The 21,233-nt window shown below is 40.1% G+C and overlaps 1 protein-coding gene across 3 annotated transcripts in view; it reads right to left on the minus strand.

Moving 5' to 3' along the window:
• Window positions 1-1,761: 1,761 nt before the first annotated feature.
• The window catches only part of cadm3 (cell adhesion molecule 3), a 97,863-nt gene continuing 78,391 nt past the window's right edge, over window positions 1,762-21,233 (minus strand). For 2 of the 3 annotated variants that reach the window (XM_063461910.1, XM_063461911.1), the window contains exons 8-12: window positions 13,274-13,446; window positions 12,466-12,900; window positions 12,019-12,039; window positions 8,344-8,469; window positions 1,762-5,984 (exon numbers count right to left, since the gene is read on the minus strand). In XM_063461910.1, coding sequence (XP_063317980.1) covers window positions 5,866-5,984; window positions 8,344-8,469; window positions 12,019-12,039; window positions 12,466-12,900; window positions 13,274-13,446 — 874 coding nt within the window. In that variant the 3' untranslated portion in view covers window positions 1,762-5,865. The remainder of the gene's footprint in view (window positions 5,985-8,343; window positions 8,470-12,018; window positions 12,040-12,465; window positions 12,901-13,273; window positions 13,447-21,233) is intronic. The other variant, XM_063461912.1, reaches the window with a different exon arrangement.

Here is a 21,233-nt window from a genome sequence, read left to right on the forward strand (position 1 = left end):
TATATCTGGCTATGGATGACAGGACTACAGATTTCCATGTGCCGATCACAGTTTTAAAATACTAGAGTAAATTCTTTGCTCATCAAATCACAGCAAAAGAGTTTCTGAATAGCTTTTGAGAGCTAAACTATAAAAAATAATGAATGTTGAATATTTATACATGTTGCTATTACTGTTATTATTAGGACTACTGCAATGACAGTGGCCCGATCGTATCCAGTGTGCTAATGGGAATATCTGCTTATAGAGGGAATTCGTATTCATTTGTATTTATTTATTTTTAAAGCGTAAAAGCCACCAGAACACCTGTTTAATTGCAGCTAAGAAGTTTCATTGCCTGCAAATACAGCAACATGTAAATTGCGTTAATAAAAATTGCATAATTCACCACCCAAACGAGGTCAGCTTTGGAAGTGCACGCATTTGTTGGCACCTACATCAATGCATTTTTGTTCAGTTTGAGCGGGATCACATTTCTGAGGGTGAAAACTGATTAATTTATTATAACGGCATTCTGTTTATTCACCCCAACTACGCGTTTATATGTAGAACAACTTCAGCAAAAAAAAAACAACAAAAAAACAAAAACTAGTTCTTTATCTTCAAATGAATGGAGAGCACGCATTATCCATCTGTTTTGATGCGACTACATACTGTGCAATTAACCAGTAGCATGTGCACAATATAAGGCTGATTATTAACCTCCAGTACCAACATGTGCTAACAATTTTCCCCAAACCGCAAAGCAAACTAAATGAGAGGAAGCAAGGAAAAGATAAGAGGAATGAAAGGAAACCACACAGAAGAAAGAAAGACTTAATAATCGATTTCAGACATAATAAGATGAATTTTGTTGCCAGTGTCCAATGTAAGTTAATCGAATTAAGTGAGAAAATCAGTCAGTAGCTTTCTTAGTTTTATAACCAAGTATCATTTCTGTTTAAACAAGAGTGTTCAGTTTACTATGTTGCACTGCCATCTGTTGGACCTTCTTTTTAGCTGCATGCTAGAAACAAAATATGCAGTGTGGCTCGTCTGGACCTGTTGATAACTTCATTCTGTGGCTTTTAGATTTATGAGCCATTTTATCACATCAATTACTTTCTGGGGTGAAAAGTGTTTTTCAAGCACAGAGACTGATGAAAAGTAAGATGTTTAATCACTGGAAAGAAAAAAAAAACAGAATCTGCTGACGAAGAAAAGAAAGCTCATAAATCTCATCAATCAAATCAATCTAATCAAGTCACTACAGATCTAGCATATACTATTCTTTTTAAAAAAAAAAATATTTTGTATATTTTAGCTGAAGAGTATTTCCACAGGCGCAATGCTTGGATTCAAATTGAGTCTAGAATCAGAAACTGTCCAGTCCATCTAGTTCAGAGAGCGATGGGAAGCTATTCTCAACCAATATTTCTCTGATATGGTGAATGTGAAGGCATTTTAAATGTTAAATAACAGAGAGCACCTTGGAGCTCTTTGATCTTGAAAAGTCTCAGTTTTTTAAGAAAATGTTGCATTCTTCAATGATGCAGTTAACTGCCGGGTACCACAAAACTTTACAGCGTGAAATAGTAAACACAGGTACTAATAACGTTAAAGACGAGTCTGTGCGGAGTTATTAAATGTGATTAGCAAAATATGTGTTTAACCACACTTTCATATTAAAAAAAAGTTTCATAAGAAAGCTCTAATGGGCATTTCAGACCTGGAATTTTTACTGTTTCCCAGCATAAAGAACAAATGATAAGACACGTGAAATTAACCCAAATGCATGTTTATTGAAGTCAACAACTGAACTGTTATTTTAACAAAAATAACCCCAAAAAACAAATACTTTATGAACGTAACAGCCAACAGATGCAAAACCCACCACTGCATGCGGTTGGGCCTCACCTTGATGACATCATCAGCCATAGTACAAATTAACATACATGACAGCACTACTCCCATGTGATATGGATATTTATTCAAAAGGAAGACTTGTCATTCAAAATAATAATGATAAGAACAAAGACATTGTCTGAGTTACTGAAATAAAAACATTTTTGTGAATGCAACACACATGAGAGTGAATCTGAAGTTTGTCTGGGTCAATTATTACACGCTTCACGCTTCACACTCATACACAAACACAAACACATACACACACACACATATGTACAAATACACCATAGTAACAGACATCAAGCCTGCTGTGCATATCCAAATATGTGTGTGGATGTGTTTGTATCCAAAGTGTATGTGCAAAGTATGTATGGGGTGCGCTCGTAAGAGTATCCGGTAAAAGGCAACACTATATACATGAAATTAATTAAAAAATCGTTGTTGAAACAATAAAATATGCAAAAAACTAAATGTCTAACTTTCAAGTTTTGGAGCATCTAATTTCAAGGAAAGAAAAAAAAGATATCAATTGAAATGAAAACAATGAGATTATGCACACCTTTAACGAAACATAATTTAAAAATTAATTGGCTTATTCTACAAAATGAAAAGAGATGGGCGGCAGCTAGTGTGCGGCTGCCTGAAGAGGAGGTGGCGCGTCGAGTGGAAGGGCAGGACAGCTCGTACCGACTGAGGAGGGAGAAGAAAAGCTGTTGTTTGCTGGCATCTGGTGACAGTCAATCATTACTGCACTGATGCACTGAAATACAATTAGACGTGACACATCTCAGTCCAACACTATACCCCTACGTGGTTTTGATAAGGGCATAATGAGTCCTGCTTTGCCAGTTGCTTTGCTGCTTTTCTGCTGTGTTAAGGAGGTGCAGACGGATTTCACTGGGACATGTTTGCAGATCAGAGAAAAGCAGGTCAGCCGGTCAGGCCGCCGCTTCTTGTCTCAGGAGGCCAACTTGTCATCGCTGCTCATCTGCAACACTATCTACACTTTCTCATGCAAGCTACATGCTAGCACACTAACTAAGACGAAGGACAGGACAATAAATTACAGGCAAATACAGGTCCATTAGTTTTTAAAAGACACTACACTTTGGTGAGTATGAGTCAGATATTCCTTTCTCCATTCACAGAGCAGAACTAGACTGAGGTTAAATACAAATCAATGGTAACATCTTCAAAGTGGACAACAATCTCTGTGAGACAGAGCCAATCCTCTGATCTGCAGGCATGATAGCAGTGAAATGATAGCAGAATAGTGTTGTAGAGCAAACATCAGATAAACAGTGCGAGCTCAAACACACAGAATCCAAGCACTGTTTAACCCGGGTTCACTACAACATCACCAGTCACTAAATAGTCTCCACAAGAGCTCTCAGCAGAAAAAAAGAACAACAGCTGACCCTGCTTCAGGTCACATTACCCTTTGTAGAATAGCTAGCTTATAGACATACTACTTGCTCACAAAGAAGAAAGCTAGGTAGCGGTTAACAACAACACGGGGAAAGGAATGCAAAATCACATTCCCTGAACATTCCCATAAAATGTGTACAAAAACTATCAAAGACATAACTGTCTACAGGTAGACTGACAACAACAGCAAGTGGATTCCTCTCCAAACACTCCCAAACAGTGCTTCGAAGAGCCATCAGCACACGCCAGCAAAGCTATAGACGCTACTTCTACTGTACGTCTATGTGAACTCGTGGATGAGAGACCAGGAAGGAGAATCAGACATCAATCAGAGATGGAGTGGGGGAGACGAGTGATGAGAGGAGGGGACATGGGGTGAAGGTGGATCAGGACGCAGACGGGATGATTGATTAAAGAATGCAAGGAATGGACGGGCAGAGCAGAGGGGAAAAAAAGAGAAGAGGACATTTAAGTTACTAAATGACTTTCTTCAGTGTTAGCGCCGCCCAGACTCGGCACCCTGCCCACCAAACTAAAGCTTGGCATGCGTACAGTCTAGAGCCCAGAGCCTCTTAGTTAGATTGCAATCAATTTCAATGACCGGGCCAAGTGGAGCTTTCAGTGCTAAGGCGAACTTCCAACCTTAATAAAACACTGTGCATTTATGGGAACCTTTTGCTAAGCTGGTTAATGATTCCTGCTTGCAATAACACACATACACACACAAAAAAGAAAAAGAAAAAAAAACAGTAACAGAAAGGTTTTTTGCCAGGAAGTTTGTCATAATGCATGTAGCCAGTCCTATTTGGCCCTGTAGTGAAAAGCAAGCAAGCATTTTCACCTCTGAAAGCAGCAAATGTGCCAACCTCTTAGAGGAAGTCATGATGTCACTACTCAATGAATTTAGTGCCAGGTGGCCTCGCCAAGACAAGCAGTCTGCTGCAGAGAGAAAAACGGTGAAGGTGAACCGTGGGATCAGCGGGGCCAGCTGGAAGGAAAGCCACAGTGGTCCACAAGTACAAACACTGGGCAGCAGTATTCAAGATAAACTCCACCACCAACTTGTCGCCGTTCAAAGCTCTTGACCGAAGGTGTGCTGCTGATTAGCATTTAGGAGCAGAGGGCCGACAAAGCAGGGAGAAACTCCATCATGTGGCGAAAAAGGAACTAAGTACATAAACGGTGTTGAAAACCTGAACATCAAAATCAAAATACAAGTTGGAAATTAGATTCATGGACTCCTGGGCTGACAAACTGACAAACACTGTAAAAACGTTAACACTGACAGTAACATACCGAGACACCGACGAGAGAAAATCCCTCACGAGTCCCCAAAAGATCAAATAAAAAAAGAAGAAAAGATCAAAGAAAATCAGAATATACAAATATTTGCAGTTAATGTTAGTCTTCATCGCAACATCATTGTTGTTATGTTTCTATTTTTTACCCAGATATTGATATTTCGACTCTGCATTTCCACGCATGTAGTAAAAACAGGCAGGCTTTTTTTGAGTATATAAGTTACTGTAATGCAGTAACAGACTGTATGAGTTACAGGAGAGAGGGGGCTGGAGAGAGAAAGAGAAGGGGGATAGAAGGAGAGACAGAAGGCAGAAACAGGACAGAGAGAGTGTATTTACAGCACACCAAACATTTTCTGTCAAGTAAAAAGAATGCTATATAATTCTATATATATATATATTTATATATGTATACTGGAGCCCCTGGGCTTTGTAGCACAAGGTGGGAATGCTGTTTTTGCATGGGTGTTGCATGTTTTTGTGGCGGTGCACTGTGGAAAACTCGATGGCTCATACCAGGGTTTGCGAGGACGTAGGAAGAGGTTTGATGGCATAAAAAGATTAAACCGTGAGAGAGGGAGATTATGTTTGTCAGTAATAATTTGCTTTAGATGGATTTCTCTGTCACGAGGAGGCTTATAGAGGGATTCTGCCTTGTTAGATGTAGAGAATGAGGAGAAAAAAAAAAGTGAAAAGACAGACCTGGTTTGGATTAAATGTTGAGAAGACAGGTTTGAGAAGTGGAATATCAGCTCGACATGTTGGAATGTGACTTACAATTTTGATTTTTCACGGCGCTGACAGTTCAAAATAGGCTACGATGCTTGTGTGACAATGTGTTAATGTGTCAGAATTCGGATGCGTGTTAATAGGAGGCTCCCGTTTGTTATTCTGAGCATCTATGAGCATTCACGTCTGTGTGAAAACAGATTTACCCCTTAACTGACACAAGTATGTTGCATGTTCGTGTGTGTGTTTGAGTGTAACATTAGTTCATCCGTATGTCAGTGCAAAATCTCACTTCCCTGTATCAATGCAAAGAGGGTAGTACCAGTTGAAGCTCAACTCAGCCCAGAGTCCTTTCCCTCCATTCCCATCCCATCATCCCTCCAACAGAGTGAAGAACTGAAGCATCGTGAAAAAAAATCGAGGTTTCCTTTCCTTCACTCTTCCCCTCTCCTCCAATCCACGTCCTCCAACTTTTTCTCCGCCTCCTCCCGCTTCTTTCCTCCACCACTCTGTTCTCTATCTAGATAAAGTACTCTTTCTTGTCCTCTGCTCCGGAGTGACCTCCTTCTGCGTTGATGATGGCTGTGTCGGCATCCGGGGCATCATCTGAGCCCTTGGCCTCGTGGGTCAGATACGTTCCTGTGGCAGGAGAGAGAAAAATTTGGAGAAGTAAGATTAAATAAGGCAGTGAAAGTGCAACATTGTAACTGTAAAAATTAACCAGACAAAGACCAGCAGAAAATAAACCATTGCAGTTTGCTACACAGTGTGTTGCTAGCTAAAGGTCCAGCTGCTGTATTTCACAGGGAGAGATAAGAAAAAGAGCTAACTTCACTCAGAGATGGAGAAAGATAAGACAGACAGGAGAAGAAGATGAGAGGTTAGATTTAAAGGTAAGAACTGCTTAGTGGTATGTGATAAACTGGAAATTTAAACCTTACATGCAAGTTCTCGTGTTTTTAAATCAGATTATGAAATTATGTTTTTTCATATTGTGAAATGTGCTGCAAAGCAAACTGAGGCAGACTAACTGTGCTATTATAAGGCTGCATGAAAATACTCTGCAGGTTAGTGCAGGATAAACAGCTTAGCTTGCTGTACTGTGATGGATTAAAGTAAAGTGTGTGACTGGTGCACAGTGGCTGTGGTTTCATGGCCAGAGTTGGGTTACATCAAGTGTAGCAGAGATTAATATGGATTTTTGCTGATGATGCTGAGATCCATTGACTGAACTCTATCTTCATACCAGCTTTATACCATCTAGAAGAAAGATAGCATAAAGAGTGTACTGACAGTGTAGATGGAAATCAGCCAGGACAACTCGTGAAACATCTGCTGACACCTGGTTCAGTTCAGGTGTGTAAATGACAAAGAGCAGCAGGTCAGCTGATCACAGCCTGTACACTAAGAAAATCTACGAGAGCTCTCGATAGAAATTATTGTGAGTTATATTCTTTTCCCCACAGTGAGCCATTGCAACCAATTTTAGGTTTCCCCACCTGCTGAATTCCACTTTAACCCCTGACTGTACACATTTTTCTGTTTAGAGGCAAAGACACCCTCTGCAATGTAGGCAACAGAAAATAGATATGTATTTTTTTTATTTTCCTTCTTTTTCTTCAGATTCAAGCTGAGTATAATTAGAATAACAAAAAGGTAGACTAAAGTTTGCATTCCCATCTAGCCATTCATTTTATCATTATGTTAATATAGCACAAGGTTCAGTTAACTTTGCACAAAAATAGAAACATCCTTGTTACTTTCTTACTTTGAGTAACATTTCAGAGCCTGTACTTTTTTGCTTTTACATTAGTAACAAAGTTAAATCAGTACTTCAACTTTTACTGGAGTAGTTATTAACAGCAGTATTTCTACTTAAGTACAGAACGTCTTCATGCCAAATATCTCTGGGGAAGAGACTAACCCCAAGTTGTTCTCCGATGCCTCCATCGCAGTATGATTGTGTATAAATGTTAGCTAGAAAGCAGAGAAAAAGTGATTGTGTGAATGGGTAAGAATGGGTGAATGCTCAGGTAGAGTAGAGAAGCGATATTTAAGTTTATTACTATTACTGTTTTAATATGATGTTGGTGCCTGTTTTAAAATAATGTTAGGTCATCATAAGTCTGTTGAATCAAAGGTAATATGGTAAATAACCCCATCACCTATAAGGCTTTTACTTCTTACACAAATTTAAATGTAAAGGTCTGAGTGTTATTAGCTTTATATTGCAGCTACTGGTAGTTTACTTCTAATGAATAGGATAACTAGCATTGTGCCCACTATACTCATCACAAATGAGAACTATATCCATTTGCTGACATACAATTGCCTGAAGCAGTCAGAGGTAATTGGTAGTGAAGGGAAACGGACATCAGTCCTAGTAGATCTGGCACTTGTAAACAACAGCCAGCAGGCAGTCGCTTTCAATATTCTACCAGCTTGAAGCACCTAAGTCAGGGATTGAATCTGCGGTGGTGGTGGTTGTTTTAATCAACCACCCCACCTGGGTGCTGAAACAGGTCTTTATTACCTCTGAACTTTGCATTACAGTATTTACTGTTTCAGTCCTAAAATTGGACTGAACGCATTATTTTAAATTCCAAATAAAATTTGGTGATGTAACGAAAAGAAAAGGCTGGTGATACATCGCCGATGACAGGCAGTCTAATTTCACAGGGCGGTTATGCGAACCAAAATGTTTTAAAAAGAAATAAACATTCTCTTAGTGTGAGTCATTCATCTTCTTATTCTGATTTGAGCATAAATAAATTCATTAATTCCGAGTTTTAAGCTTATAATTCACATATACTGTAGGTGTAACTGCATTTGCATTTCTTTGTGTTCCTTCATTTGTATGCATATTTGCAGGTGCGAGATCCAGTCTTGGAGCGCATGTATCCATATTTATGCAAGTGTATCTCTGTGTATACTCGTGCACGCATGAATGAGTGTGCGTCCGTGTGTTCATGAGTCCGTGTTTGTGGGAGGCAGTGACCTTTGTGTCTGATGAGGTATCTGCCGAGGACGATGAGGAGGCAAAGCAAGATAAAGACGATGACAGCCACTACCCCTCCGATCACGGCGTGGTCCACCCCCGAAGTCGTCGACATGGCTGTGGGGTCTTAAGAAAAGGTCGGGCAGTGTGGAAGAAAGGAGAAGAAGGGGGGGAAGGGGAAAAAAAAGAGAAGGCATGATAAAGAAAGAGAGAAAAAAAGCAAGAGAAAATGAGGCAGAAGCAGTGAGAAATAAGGGGAGAGCATGACAGAGAGACAGAGATTGAGAACAGAGGGGGAGACGAGGGGGTGGATGAATATTGGTGGAAACGGATGATGAAAGGCGGTAGAAATAAAGAGAGTGAGAGAGAGAATAATGGGGAGAGTGACAGAGAGAATACAGAGCGAAATGACAAGAACAGGGGAGCAGAGAAGACTTGTCAATATATAAAACCCACTGAGGCAAAGTTTCAGAAGACAAAGACAGGGAAGTGAAAAAGCCAGGCGAAAGAAAGAAGGCCACTGAGTCACCTTAAAAATTGTTTGCAGTCTACAAACCAAGTACCAGTCACTTCGTGGGAACCTTGTGGGAACACACACAGACTCTTGATGTTGGCTGAAATCCTGACCCCTTCAGCCGTGGTGATTTCACTATGACTGATTGATTTTATGCTCCTCTTTGAATTAAAATGTTCGGTCTTGAGAAATCCAAGGCAATGCATCGAACTGTACCAGAGTCCCAAACCTCCAGGGGCTCCCAAAGCCCCAGATTCTGCTTTTAGGATGATTTGATTAAATATACATTTATCTAGCAGATTCATTCAATCACGGAGGATTTTGAATGAATATGTTTTATATACTCTAGCACATTTCAGAACTTTTTGTTGTTAATTTTAAATCATTGACATTCCATCAAACAAGTAATGAGTAAGAGTTCTTCATAACTTACTACAGTTTAAAATAATTGTCATGTATTGCAGGATAGTAACACTTAGCTTTTTAATGATTTAAAAGCTGTATTATGAATATATGTTTAAAAAAAATACACAAGTTGAAATTGCAGTGCAACCAGAAAATGCAGCAGATAATTTATTTGTTGCATCTTTTGAAGTTTTTGATTCTTCAGTTTAGTTTTAATCCAGTACTTTGTGCAGTATTCTCCTCTGTATTTCCTTTTTTTTCCTCCTGTGTCAAGTCTGTGTTTCCCTGTTTAGTTGTTTTTACCCATTTAGTGTTTTGCTCTGCTAGCTAGTTGTGTCTTGTATTTAGTTTTATTCCCCCCGTGAGTGTTTTATATTGTCTGCACCTGCGTCTTGTTTCTGTCCAGTTGTGTCTAATCCCCATCAGCCCTCATTGTGAGCTAATATAATCCTATCATTCCTTTGTCCAGTGTCACAGAGTCTGTTTACCCTCCCAGTCTGTTTTCTGCCAGTCTGTTATTCCTGCTTCCTTCTGGATTCATGTCACTTTGATCATGGATTTTATTGCTGGACTGCGTATTTTCATTTTACTTTTTCGGTCTCTACATGTCAGTATCTGGATCCTGAGTTTCCTTCTCTCCATACGAGTTTGCAAGCTCTGCAGACTCATTACACATAAATAGATTTCCCTAACCATTATGTGTAGTTATTTATGAGTCCTTACTAAGATAATATGACACAACAGTTTAAAAATAATCTTGTTTTTTATTGATTGCTTATGCTCTACACGACTCTGCTTGGATCAACTGGTTGTTGCGTTTGTGGTGTTCCAAACAAACGCTGCCACCAGGGAAGTTGCAGGCCACCTTCAGATAGACAAACTATGCAACATCAACACCTACAGATGAAGGTCTCTTCTTTATTTTGTTAATCTTCATTTATTGGCCGTTATAACAGCTGACACCATCAAATCAGCAAATAGCTCAGCCAAGTCACGCTCTACATGACATAAAAGAAGTGTCATAAAAATACAGGAAAGACCTAACGGTAGCACTTTATAATAATGTCACACTATTAAGCATTTGCAAGATATTATAAAGGTATTAGCAAGTGCTTAATTCATCACTTATATAACATTTCCCCTCGTTAGTATGTCATTTATAAACACAAATATGTTTATCCATCTGTTACACCAGTAACACCTATCATTGCTACTACATAACAGCTAGTAACAATGATAATCATAATCACAGTCATAAGCATTTATCTGTATTTATAAACGTCAAACTAAGGAGGAGTAATGCTATATAAATGATGAATTAAGCGCTTGCTAATACCATAATAATGTTCATAATTATAAAAGTGCTAACAACTTAACAAAAATTTCATTTATGTAGCGTCTACACTTCAGCACTATTATTTTAGAACAGTTTTTCATTTTTCTTTTTTTCTTGACTTGGGTAAGTTTCTGAATAATGTTCAGTTGACTTTAAAAGAAGACACCCTTTTCTCTTCTTTAAAGAGTTTTTTTCTGTTTGTTTGTTTGTTATGTTTTGAAGAGATGAAGGTTTTTCAGCCAACAACAGAAAATTTTAAGTTCCTCTTGTTGCCTCAAATCAGCCACTTAATAAACTTACTCTTCAGAAGAGAAAGCGATCTAAGTGGAAATAACACAATACATCAATCATTTCGCCTGGCTTTTTAGAACTGATCAGACACTGGGTGTTCATTATTTGAAAGTCACTTAGGCAGGAACAACTGAAATGCAGCATGTCTTATACCAAAAAACACAAAAAACACACCTTAAAAAGATATTAGAGGAATAAAAAGGAACGATTTTGGAGAGGCTGTTTTTTACCTGGCAATCAGCAAGTTAAAACAATGTGAAGGACAAGCTATTTTTCTTTACACTCAATTGGATTGCAGGAAAGAGACACTGAAACACAGTAATAGCTACTGTCAACCAGAAATAAAACTGAAAGTGAAAATGGAAGAAAATAACATTTTACAACCAGCTGGGTCACCAAAGGATGTAGTGAAGGGCCTTTTTGTAGGAAAAAATATATTTCAGCCAATTGGAGACGTGAAGGGCCTGACAGTGGTGAACCAGAGGCCAGCTCTAGACAAGAGAATGGGAGAAAAGAGGAAAAGGGGAAAGCGGAGGGTAGGACTCTGTACGCCGGTCAGAATAACACACAAACACAGAGTCGGGCACACACTCTGGTTGGCCAGCGTGGAGGTGAGAGAGGGGCATGCTGACGAGGCGAGACTGAGAATGAGCCCATAAATCCTGCTGTCAGCATCAAAGGAAAGCAGACAAGACCCAAGAACACCTCGAAGCCTGACCCCCCTCCCTCCTTGGTACGCGCACATACACACACAGAGAGAAACACACACAGAGGAAGTGGAACACTGTGTAAATGACTTGTACCACTTAAGGGGTCATGCTAGTCTGTGTGTCTTTGGGAGATAGAAGTGAGTGTGGGTGTGAGTGTGTGCAGCACGTGGGAATGGTGAGTACTTGTGTCTGGAGCCAGTCTGTGTATGTATGGGCAACAACAAAGCATTATGTGGGCAGGAGTATAAAATATTCATCCCTCTACTCACAAGTTCAAAGTGTCCCCAGACTACTTTTTCCCCCAGAATCACAGACAGACAAAAACAAAACTACAAAGAGTCAGGCGGACAGACAGGTGGACGAAAAGTTGGAACGACAGAAAACAAAAAGACCACAGGTGACAGGTGGAAAAGTTATACCTGTAATGTTGAGTGCTTCATCTTCAGAAGTGGATGGGTGGATGGATTGATGAATGTATGGATGGAGGGAGGGATGGTTGGTGGTTAGGTAAGTGGAGGAATGTTTGTTAAGGAAGAGATTTGGGGTTCAGGATAATCAACAGGAGGAAAGAGGAAGAAAAGAAAAAAATGTGAAACAGCTGTGACACAGCCAAACAAATGCCATTTTTTCCTTTATGGAGTGTTCTGTCATTTCCTTTGTTGCCACGCTTTTTTCTGTGTTTGCGTGTGTGCGCGCATGTAACACAAGGTCAGAATATTTTTGACTGCTACACAATTCAAATAAATTTTTGGTACAGCGGGAAAACATAAGAAAGCTTCAAACGTTTTGGATTTTCTCGGCTATACTAAGCTTCTCGCATCTCTTTGCTTACAGGTGTGTGTGCGTAAGTGTGTAACTGGTTTTACCTGTGAAAGTGTTAACTCCATTCAGCTGGACTGAAACTGGGGGCGTAAGGGAGGAGGCAGGGGATGAGTAGGCGGGAGTGGCAGTGACGGGAGTGATGCTTGAATAGCTGGTGGGAGGAGGAGTTGGGGATGAAGTGGAGTGGGGGGAAGAGGAGTCTGGAGAGAATGGCAGGTCGGGGAAGAGAGCGTTGGAGAGGGTCGTGGTGGAAGATTCAGAGAGGGTGGTTGACACATCAGCTGATGAAGGGGAGGAGTTTGAGGAGGAGGAGGTGGTGAAGGGGTCAGTAGTGGAAAAGGGGTCAGAGTAAATGGAATCAGAGCCAGAGCCGAAAAAGCTGTCAGTAGGAGAGGAAGATGGGAGGGAGGAAGTGGGGGAGAAAGATGAAGAACCAAGTGAGGGAACTGTGACTTTTGGGGAATCTGGGTCCACGGGATCTTTGAGGAGGTCGAGAAAAAAAATGAAGCGCAGCAGGAGAAAAAACGGGTGAGCGCAAAAACGACCACGAATTGAATGAACGGGTCACATAAAAGCAAAGGGAGAGAGGCGCAAGAAATGAACAAAAGCGGTTGGATGGTTGTGGTCAGGCGCGGTTGGATGAGAAAAAAACAAAAAGAAAAAACAAAGACAGGAGGAAAGAAACAAAAGAAAATCAGAAGAGAAAAAAGATGGAAGTACAAGCAAAGCCACAACAAACAAAAGAAGGAATAAAAAAATGTGATGAAGAAAGAAAGCATCCCCGAGTCCCTCTCCTTCCTCTTTCTGTCACCACACATCCCTTTTTTCCCTCTTTTTGCTTTTTCTCCTTACCTTGCACCAAGAGTGTGTACTCCCCCTCGCTGCTTCCAATGCCGTTGTCAGCGTGGCAGACGTAGACGCCATTATCTGATTTGTTGAGCATCAAGAAATGCAGGACAGCACCATCAGGTTTGGCCTGTAAGGGGAGCCCTCCATCTTTCTTGTCCCACGTGTAGGTAGTGGGCCTGGCAGACAGAGAGAATGAGAGACCTCAGCTGAAACATATACAGTCTGAACATTTTTTTTAAGTTGCTTAAATTTAAAGAAAAAAATCAAAAGATTCTACAGTGATGAGAGAGGGGAGCTGTGACAAGTGCTTCAGGAGAAAGAAAAAAGGTTGAGCGAGAAAGGCGAAAAGAAGGAATGGTCAAAGGAGCGGGGAAACTGGGAGGAATAAAGACAGAAAAAGAAAAGATAAAAGCAGGAGAGCAGAGCAGAGGAGACACGGTTAGAAACAGGAGGAGAAAAAAGGAAGGATGGGGAAGTTGTTGCAGGAGACAGCAAAGTAGATGAATAAAAAAGAAAGATGGAAAAAATAATGAAAGATTAAAATTGAAGAAGAAAGGCGCTTAAAAGCGACAGAAAGAGAAGAAGACAACAGAGTGAAGATCAGCATTTCAAATCAGGCTGCGCTAAAAAATCCATTCTGCATAACAGATTGTGAACGAGAGCGATAGCGAGACAAGCTTTGATAAAAGAATCAATTATGTAAATGTGCAAGTCCTTAAGCACTGTACAGTAATTAGGATGACGGGGAGTCTGAATCGGGGACAGACCTGAATATACTGGACTGATTAATCACTCTTGGAAATGTGAAAAAACTCCTAGCGACACCTAAAGGTGTGATCCGTAACTTCACGGCTTTGGCCAGGTTGGCATTTGTACGCTAACTGTAAATGGCAGGAATAATGAACCTCTTTGAATAAGCTACTTCAAACCAGTATTTAAAACCTAGTTGGATGAGTCGCAGCTGTAAAGGAGTAACTCTGTTGGTCTTTGCTGCTGGGTAAAATTCTCCAAATGGCTAGAAAGCTAATGAAAAACACAATCTGCTCCCTTGACACTTCCTGCGGAGCAAACTCTTGGAAAGACCAAGTGTCAAAGTTTCGAGTATGCTTCATTTTAGGCAAAGAAATCCTAACAATCCTGAAGGGAAAGCCTTTCAGTGCCCCGAGGCAAATAAAAGATGATTATTCAACCATAAAATGTTTAAAAACCAGCATGTCGTTTCAGTGCATTGTGTGGTTACCTGCAATAAAATGTAATCTTCTGTTGTTTTACACCGCTTCCAAATGCTTGATAATGTGCAATTAACCGAACAATTAACTCCACATTTACAGGCTGTGACTTGTGTAGTAATATTAAACATAATGCTCGATATACGTTTACATACAGCAGGGCAGCTTAAGTGGAGAAAGCGGATTGGTGAGATCACGATAATGATCTGATAATTCCCAGCATGCAGGTCTAAACTCTGCGCTTTATTCTTGGCTGTGAGCCCCGCTTAGGTGGAAAGTTTTCAATTAGCACACATGCATTAGTAAACACTGTACAAAAGTCATGATACGCTTGAAGACATTCTTTATTGCAATTATGGGTACTTTGGAGCTGCATACGCCTCCCTCTCCCAGTTGTAATCATTATCAGTGAGAAGAATGAGCTTTTGGGTATTTCTGCTAAATTATTAATATAAGATTTGTTAAATTAAGCTAATTTATAAAATCTTTGTAATTTAACAGTTATTTCAACCGAACATATCATGTCAACAGATAATGGTATTTTTACAATTAAAGATTATAAATGGATAAGCCTTGTGATTTTTTATGTTGTTTTTATTTTTGATTAAATCCCAGAGACTACACTATTACTCTCGCTCTTTCCAACCCACTCTGTGGCACTCAGTCCCAAGGTCACTGTTTCCTGCAGAATACAGACAGCCTTGAAGCTGCTCTAATTACCTTTTTTGTATTAACAATGGGTGAAATGATTATGCCACTAATTTTTTTTCCGTTTTCATCAGACAGACAAAATCAGCAGTTGAAGCTTGCAAAGAAATTGGAGCATTTAGATGCTAAAGAGCCACAGCCGACCCTTTGGGAGTTTTTAGAGACTAAAGCAGCAAAGGTAAAAGAACATCGCTCAGCAGACGGGACATACAGACTCAACTTACAAATGAATGGCAATGTTGCTCTGTGTGTGCATGTGTATAAATAAACTTCTGTTTGACAACCTGTTTGCTGTAGATACACAACAGCGGTATTTAACTTACAGCCAGTGGGCCAAACTGGGCCCACCACAGGCTGCCGGCTGGTGCACTTATTCATTAAATCAAATTTACTGAAGAGGCTCCAGCTATGTTTAATGTTGTTTGAACTCCTTCAGTTGTAACCAAAGCATTTGTAACTAATTCAGATAATAAATAAAGTAAAATATGTGCTTTATCCGTATCCACAGGCATCATATCTATACTTGCATGAAATTAATGCGGTTTAAAAGTCACTAAATCTCAAAATAAAATTGATGACTTGGAGGCCTTTTAATCATTATTCACTCTTCATTTATTTAGTGCTGTTAGGATAATTAATTGGACCCTGATTTCCTGTCATTTAAAAAAAATTACCCCCAGGCAAAGAAGTGTATGGAAAGGTCCTCAAGGCTGAGTATACCTGGCTGAATGTGGCAACAGCAATGTGGCTGTATGTTACCGACAGTCCGCTGCAAATGCTATTCCTCATTTCTTTATACTTTCCTTCCAAGCCAGTGGTTCTTAACCTTTTTGGAGGTACCGAACCCCACCAGTTTCATATGCGCATTCACTGAACCCCTCTTTAGTGAAAAATAAAATAAGATTTTTTTTTTTAATTCAAGACATACATATGTTTTTTACTGGTGCACAAAATGAGCGGCGGAGGCTCTGCCGAATCCCTGAGACCGACTCACCGAACCCCTAGGGTTCGATCGAACCCAGGTTAAGAACCACTGCTCCAAGCAGACTTTCTTGTATTTTTTAAAGTGGTCTTAGGCAATAGCTCTCGAGGTATTTTGATCTTTTAAGGTTTTTCTGCTTTTTCTACTCACTCTCAACTCAGTTGTTTGTACCTGATCCTTTTCAGAGGAATTTTGGGAAGTACAATTTTGTTAATGTACTTCCCAAAAGTAGAATTTCCAGATTATCTGTACTTTACTGGAGTATTTATTTATTTTTTTGTTTTTTGTTTTTTACGTTTACTCCCTACATTTTTAAACAAATATCTGTACTTTCTACTCTTTACATTTTCAAAACAGGCTTGTTACTTTTGGTTTAGCACATTTGAAGGGACTTATTATTTCATGTCACTGCGGGCCTTCAAACATTAAACCGTTGTGAGCCTAAGCAGTAACACATAAAAGACAATCCTAATAGCATATCAATCACCAGGGGTTATTGCATTAAAAAAAAGATGAAAGAGACAAAACCATATAAGCTATGCATAATTTATATTGCCAGTCAAAGTGGGCCGGTGTTTGTTTTTTTCTTTGAACAAGTGGAGATGTTTTTAAGTTGGGTTCGCAGTACTTCAGTACTTCTAGCTAACCCTACAGAAGAAGAGCAAGTACAAAGGCAGTAACATTTTTTAAGTGGCAGGTAATTTCAAATGTAACATTATTATCAGCTCAACAAACATCAGCAAGCGCACAAACTGTGTGCAGTTTGTCGCACAGTGTGTCTGCCAGCTAAGGGTCCAGCTGCTGTTCTTCACAGGGAGAGAAAAGAGTGCAAAATAACTTCACTCAAAGATGGAAAAGACCAAAAAGGCAGGACAGGAGAAGAAGAAGAGAGGTTAAAATGGAAATTTAAAATTGACATGTAAGCTCTTTTTTGTTAAATCCGATATTGGCTCGCTATATGATACGAAGCTTTTTTTTCATATCCTGTGAAACAAACAGAGGTCTACTAACTGTGTGTTATTGGCAGGTTGCATGGTGGATGTGGTGTTCCTGTTTATAGTTAGGTTACATAAAGGATAGCAGAGATTAATATGGATTTTAGCTGATGACACTTAATTCACTGAATTCCACCTTCATACCAACTTTATACTGGTATAAAGACAGAATAAGCAGTATCGGTGTAGAGGATAGGAATCAGCCAAGATAGCCCTGCTTGCATCTTTTTGAATACAGTTGTGTAACTCCACAAAGGTCAGCAGGAGCACAGATCAGCTGATCGCAGCCTATACACTAAAAGAATCTACTGGAGCCCACAATATAAATTATTGTGAGCTATTATTCTTTTCCCCACTGTGAGCCACTACACCTGAATAAAATTTAGACTAAAGTAAAGTTTATATTCCTGTTTACTAACATTATTTTATTACAGTAATATAGCACAAGGTTCAGTTGACTTTGCACAAAAATAGCTGATAGAAAGGTACTTTCTTGCTCTGAGTACATTTCAGAGCCTGTAGTTTTTCACCTTTACTTGAGTAAATAATTTAAATCAGTATAGAATATCTGTACTTTTGCCACTTCTGATGAACCAGTGTCTACGCATAACAAACAACAAAAGAAATTATTTTAAATCTTCATGCATTTAACTACTAGCAGCCTGTTGCACAAACAGCAGGATTCCTCATTTAATATAAAATAAAATACCAATGATAACACATTTTGATTACCATGAAATAGTACTTTTGCAACAGTAAGGTGATTTTCAAAGAGTTAATAGCTTAAAACTTGGCATATCTCGGCATGTCCTTTGCAGAAGTCGCAGAGCTACAAAGATACCTGCAGCAGATAAACATTATGTAAAAGTCACGTCTTTAAAAAATAGGAAAAAATCCACCTGACACAGGACCAGAGAGATGTATCTAGTCCTTAAGTTGATTCCTGTTTGCCGCAGCCACATCAAAAATGTTCTCGAAGTGATATTGGCAAATGAATGTGCTAAGTTACACAAAAAACTGGACTGAAAATCTGTGAAAAACAGGTCTGGATTTGGATCCAAATGAGAAATTTTTTGTTGAAATTGTTGTCATGATGCACGGTCATGAAATGTCAGGAAAGAGGTACAACAGTGAGTGCCCAAAGCCATCTGTAAAAAAACACTGTCATAGTTTGGAGCTGCACTTCAGACTGTGGTGTTGGGGATCTTGTCAAAATTGATGGAATTATGAAGGCAGAAAAGATTTTGATCCACCATGCAATACCATCTGGAAAGCATCTGATTGGCAACAACCTCATTTTCAGCATGACAATGATCCCAAACACACTGCCAACACAGTAAAAGCAAACCTGGATTAAAAAAAACAAACAATGGAACAGTATCAGTCATGGATTGAGTCTCCCAAGGGCTCAGCATTATTGAAGCAGTGTGGGATCATCTTGACAGAGTATCGAATAAAACACAGCCAACATCCAAATAAGAGCTCTGAATGTCCTTCAAGAAGCCTGGAGAAACTATTTCTTGAGACTACTTGATGAAATTACAAGAAAGCGTGCCTAAGAGAGTCCATGCTATGTAGAAGAATAGAGGTGGTCATACCAAATATTGACTTTCAAGCTGATTAGAATTGTATTATATGAATTTTGTTTTTACCTTGCTTACTGCATTTTCATCTATGTTTGCATGTGTAAATAAGCTGCTGCACCTATTTCCCATTGTCCTAGCAACGTATAAAGAAATGAGGTGTGGCTCAAGACTTTTGTACAGTACTGTAAGCTATATTACGCTTTGGCTACAAATATTTGGTCTTTTTAAGATAACTGAACTACAGGGCATGGACGGCCTTGTCTGTTAACAAGCTGCAGGTTAGTAATCTTGTAACGTGTCACCTGCTGTTTTCTAAACATCGCCACAACCTTGCAGACTTAAGGAAGCTTGCAAGCATTAGGTCAAGGTTATGTCAGGCTTTTAAGCTGTAAACATGTTAAGTGAAAAGTCTGGGGAGAGATTAACTCAGTTATGTGACTTGAAGAATAGAAATGTAAAGCGATTGTGAGCACTACCCCGTGTTCCTGATCAAATAAATGGGAACTATAATAGAATGTAGCGCACAAATCCTTTTCTCTTCTATTAGAAAGTTCTTGCCGCTGGGCGTCAAGGAAACACAGTATAGAATTTGATACGCTGTTATTCTTTTGAACCTGACAGGATGTGACCACAGAGAGAAAAGTGTGTATCCTGGAATGGAGTGTGACATTCATTGAGTTTGATTGGGGCGGGCGGTTAAAAAGGAGGACAGGGAGCTGAGTGGCTGGGTGTGTCGGAGGAAAGGTGTTGTTGCAGTGATTGGGTTTTGACTGACAGCTGCAGGGGCAACCTGTATCTGATTCGATTGGACACTAGCTCATCCACAAGCAGCGGTGCACATAACTGAGCACACTCCCCTCTCTCTCCCTCACACACATACACTCTTGTTTGCGCTCCCCCTTTCTGTCTTAGTCATTCTCTGCTTGTCACCATATCTTTCTGTCTCCCCTCTGCCCACGCTTTTCTCCGCTTACCTCTCCCCTCCTGTCAGTTTGTTTTCCTTTCCTCTCTACCTTTCTTTTCTTTGCCTCTTCTTTTCTCTCTTCGCTTCTTCTGTGTTTTTTTTCACTGCCACTCAGCAGTCATTCTTATCTAAAGCCTCTCCATGTACTCCATGTAAATTTTTACAGTGGGTGATCCCAATAGGAGCACCCTGAACATTTGCCCTGTCAAGGCCATTTCAAAGTAGACACTGCAGATCCATTTATTATAACAGAACAAGACTATTCCTTATGCAGAACAAACACGATTCAGTGGATGGTTGAAACGTTTCCCAAACAAATGGATTTCTAGCACTGGTGGTCCCCTGACTGTGGCACACTCTCCATGCCTTGCTTCCTTAGTGCCTATAATTTATCCACAACCATGCTGCCTGTTACAGCACGTACATGCAATGACAGTCACCTCCTCCTCCCCCGCCCCCTGTGCGTTCCACCTGCCAATCAAACTTACCAGCTAGTCTTCTTCCTAGCCACTCCTGTGATGAGCTGACAGGGAAAGAGAATGAGTAGGGAAGGGATGACAGCAGAGTAGAGCATGAGGGAGAGCGAGGAGGGGAGGGATGGGGGGTTTAGAGGGAAAAGGTGTGAGGAGAGATAGATGAGAGTTATAGGAAAGGACGAAGTGAGGAGGAGGTGGAGGAGGAGGAGGCCAAAGGGTGGAGGCATGACAAGGCGGAGAGGCGCGAACGAGCTATGAGTGACAAGGCGGCAGAGAGATACGTGATGATGGAAGGATGGAAGGAGGAAGAAGAGGGAGAAGAAGTACGGATCGATGGAGATTCATCTATAATGCAGAAAGGCCAGGGGAAAGTGCATTTGTGTGGGCAGGATTTAAGACGCGGCTTGCAGTTTGTTTCTGTGTGCATGCGGCTATCAGAAAAAACATGTACACGCTGTATCAGTGAACACACCAGAGCTTGTTTGAGCAGATTTTTGTTTTTGCTAACTGCGTCCGTGTGTGCTCGCACACAAGTCCTGTTTGAACAAGAGACCATTTGCACAAGAAGGCATCAGAAACCGAACATGTTAATTTTTGATTGCTTACAAGTGTTTCTGTGTGTGTGTGCTTACTGTGACTGCTGTTACCCGCATAATTAGTGTGAGTTTGTGTGCGCTTTGTTTATTATACGATTGTGTACCCGTGCTGTGTAACCTGACACCTTTACAGTGAGAAAATGTGACAGTATTTACATGCGTGTCTATTTCATTGTATGTTGCTCTAAAATGCCTCAAAATTCGATTGAGGTCCTCCACACAACCGGGGTGAGAGCTTCGATTACAGTAAAGCCAGCCTGAACTGTTCATTACACGCAGGGCTCCCATCGATATATCTTACAGTAAAACAGGCCAAAGTGCTATATAAGAGGCAGCATTTATCTGAATGTGGTCATGAACTCAGGTTTACTTGACAGAAATCATGTCAAGCAATTGCACTTACTTCAGAAAAGCTACAGGCACTCCA

This window comes from Pelmatolapia mariae, linkage group LG18 (genome assembly GCF_036321145.2).
Source record: "Pelmatolapia mariae isolate MD_Pm_ZW linkage group LG18, Pm_UMD_F_2, whole genome shotgun sequence".
Lineage (NCBI taxonomy): Eukaryota > Metazoa > Chordata > Actinopteri > Cichliformes > Cichlidae > Pelmatolapia > Pelmatolapia mariae.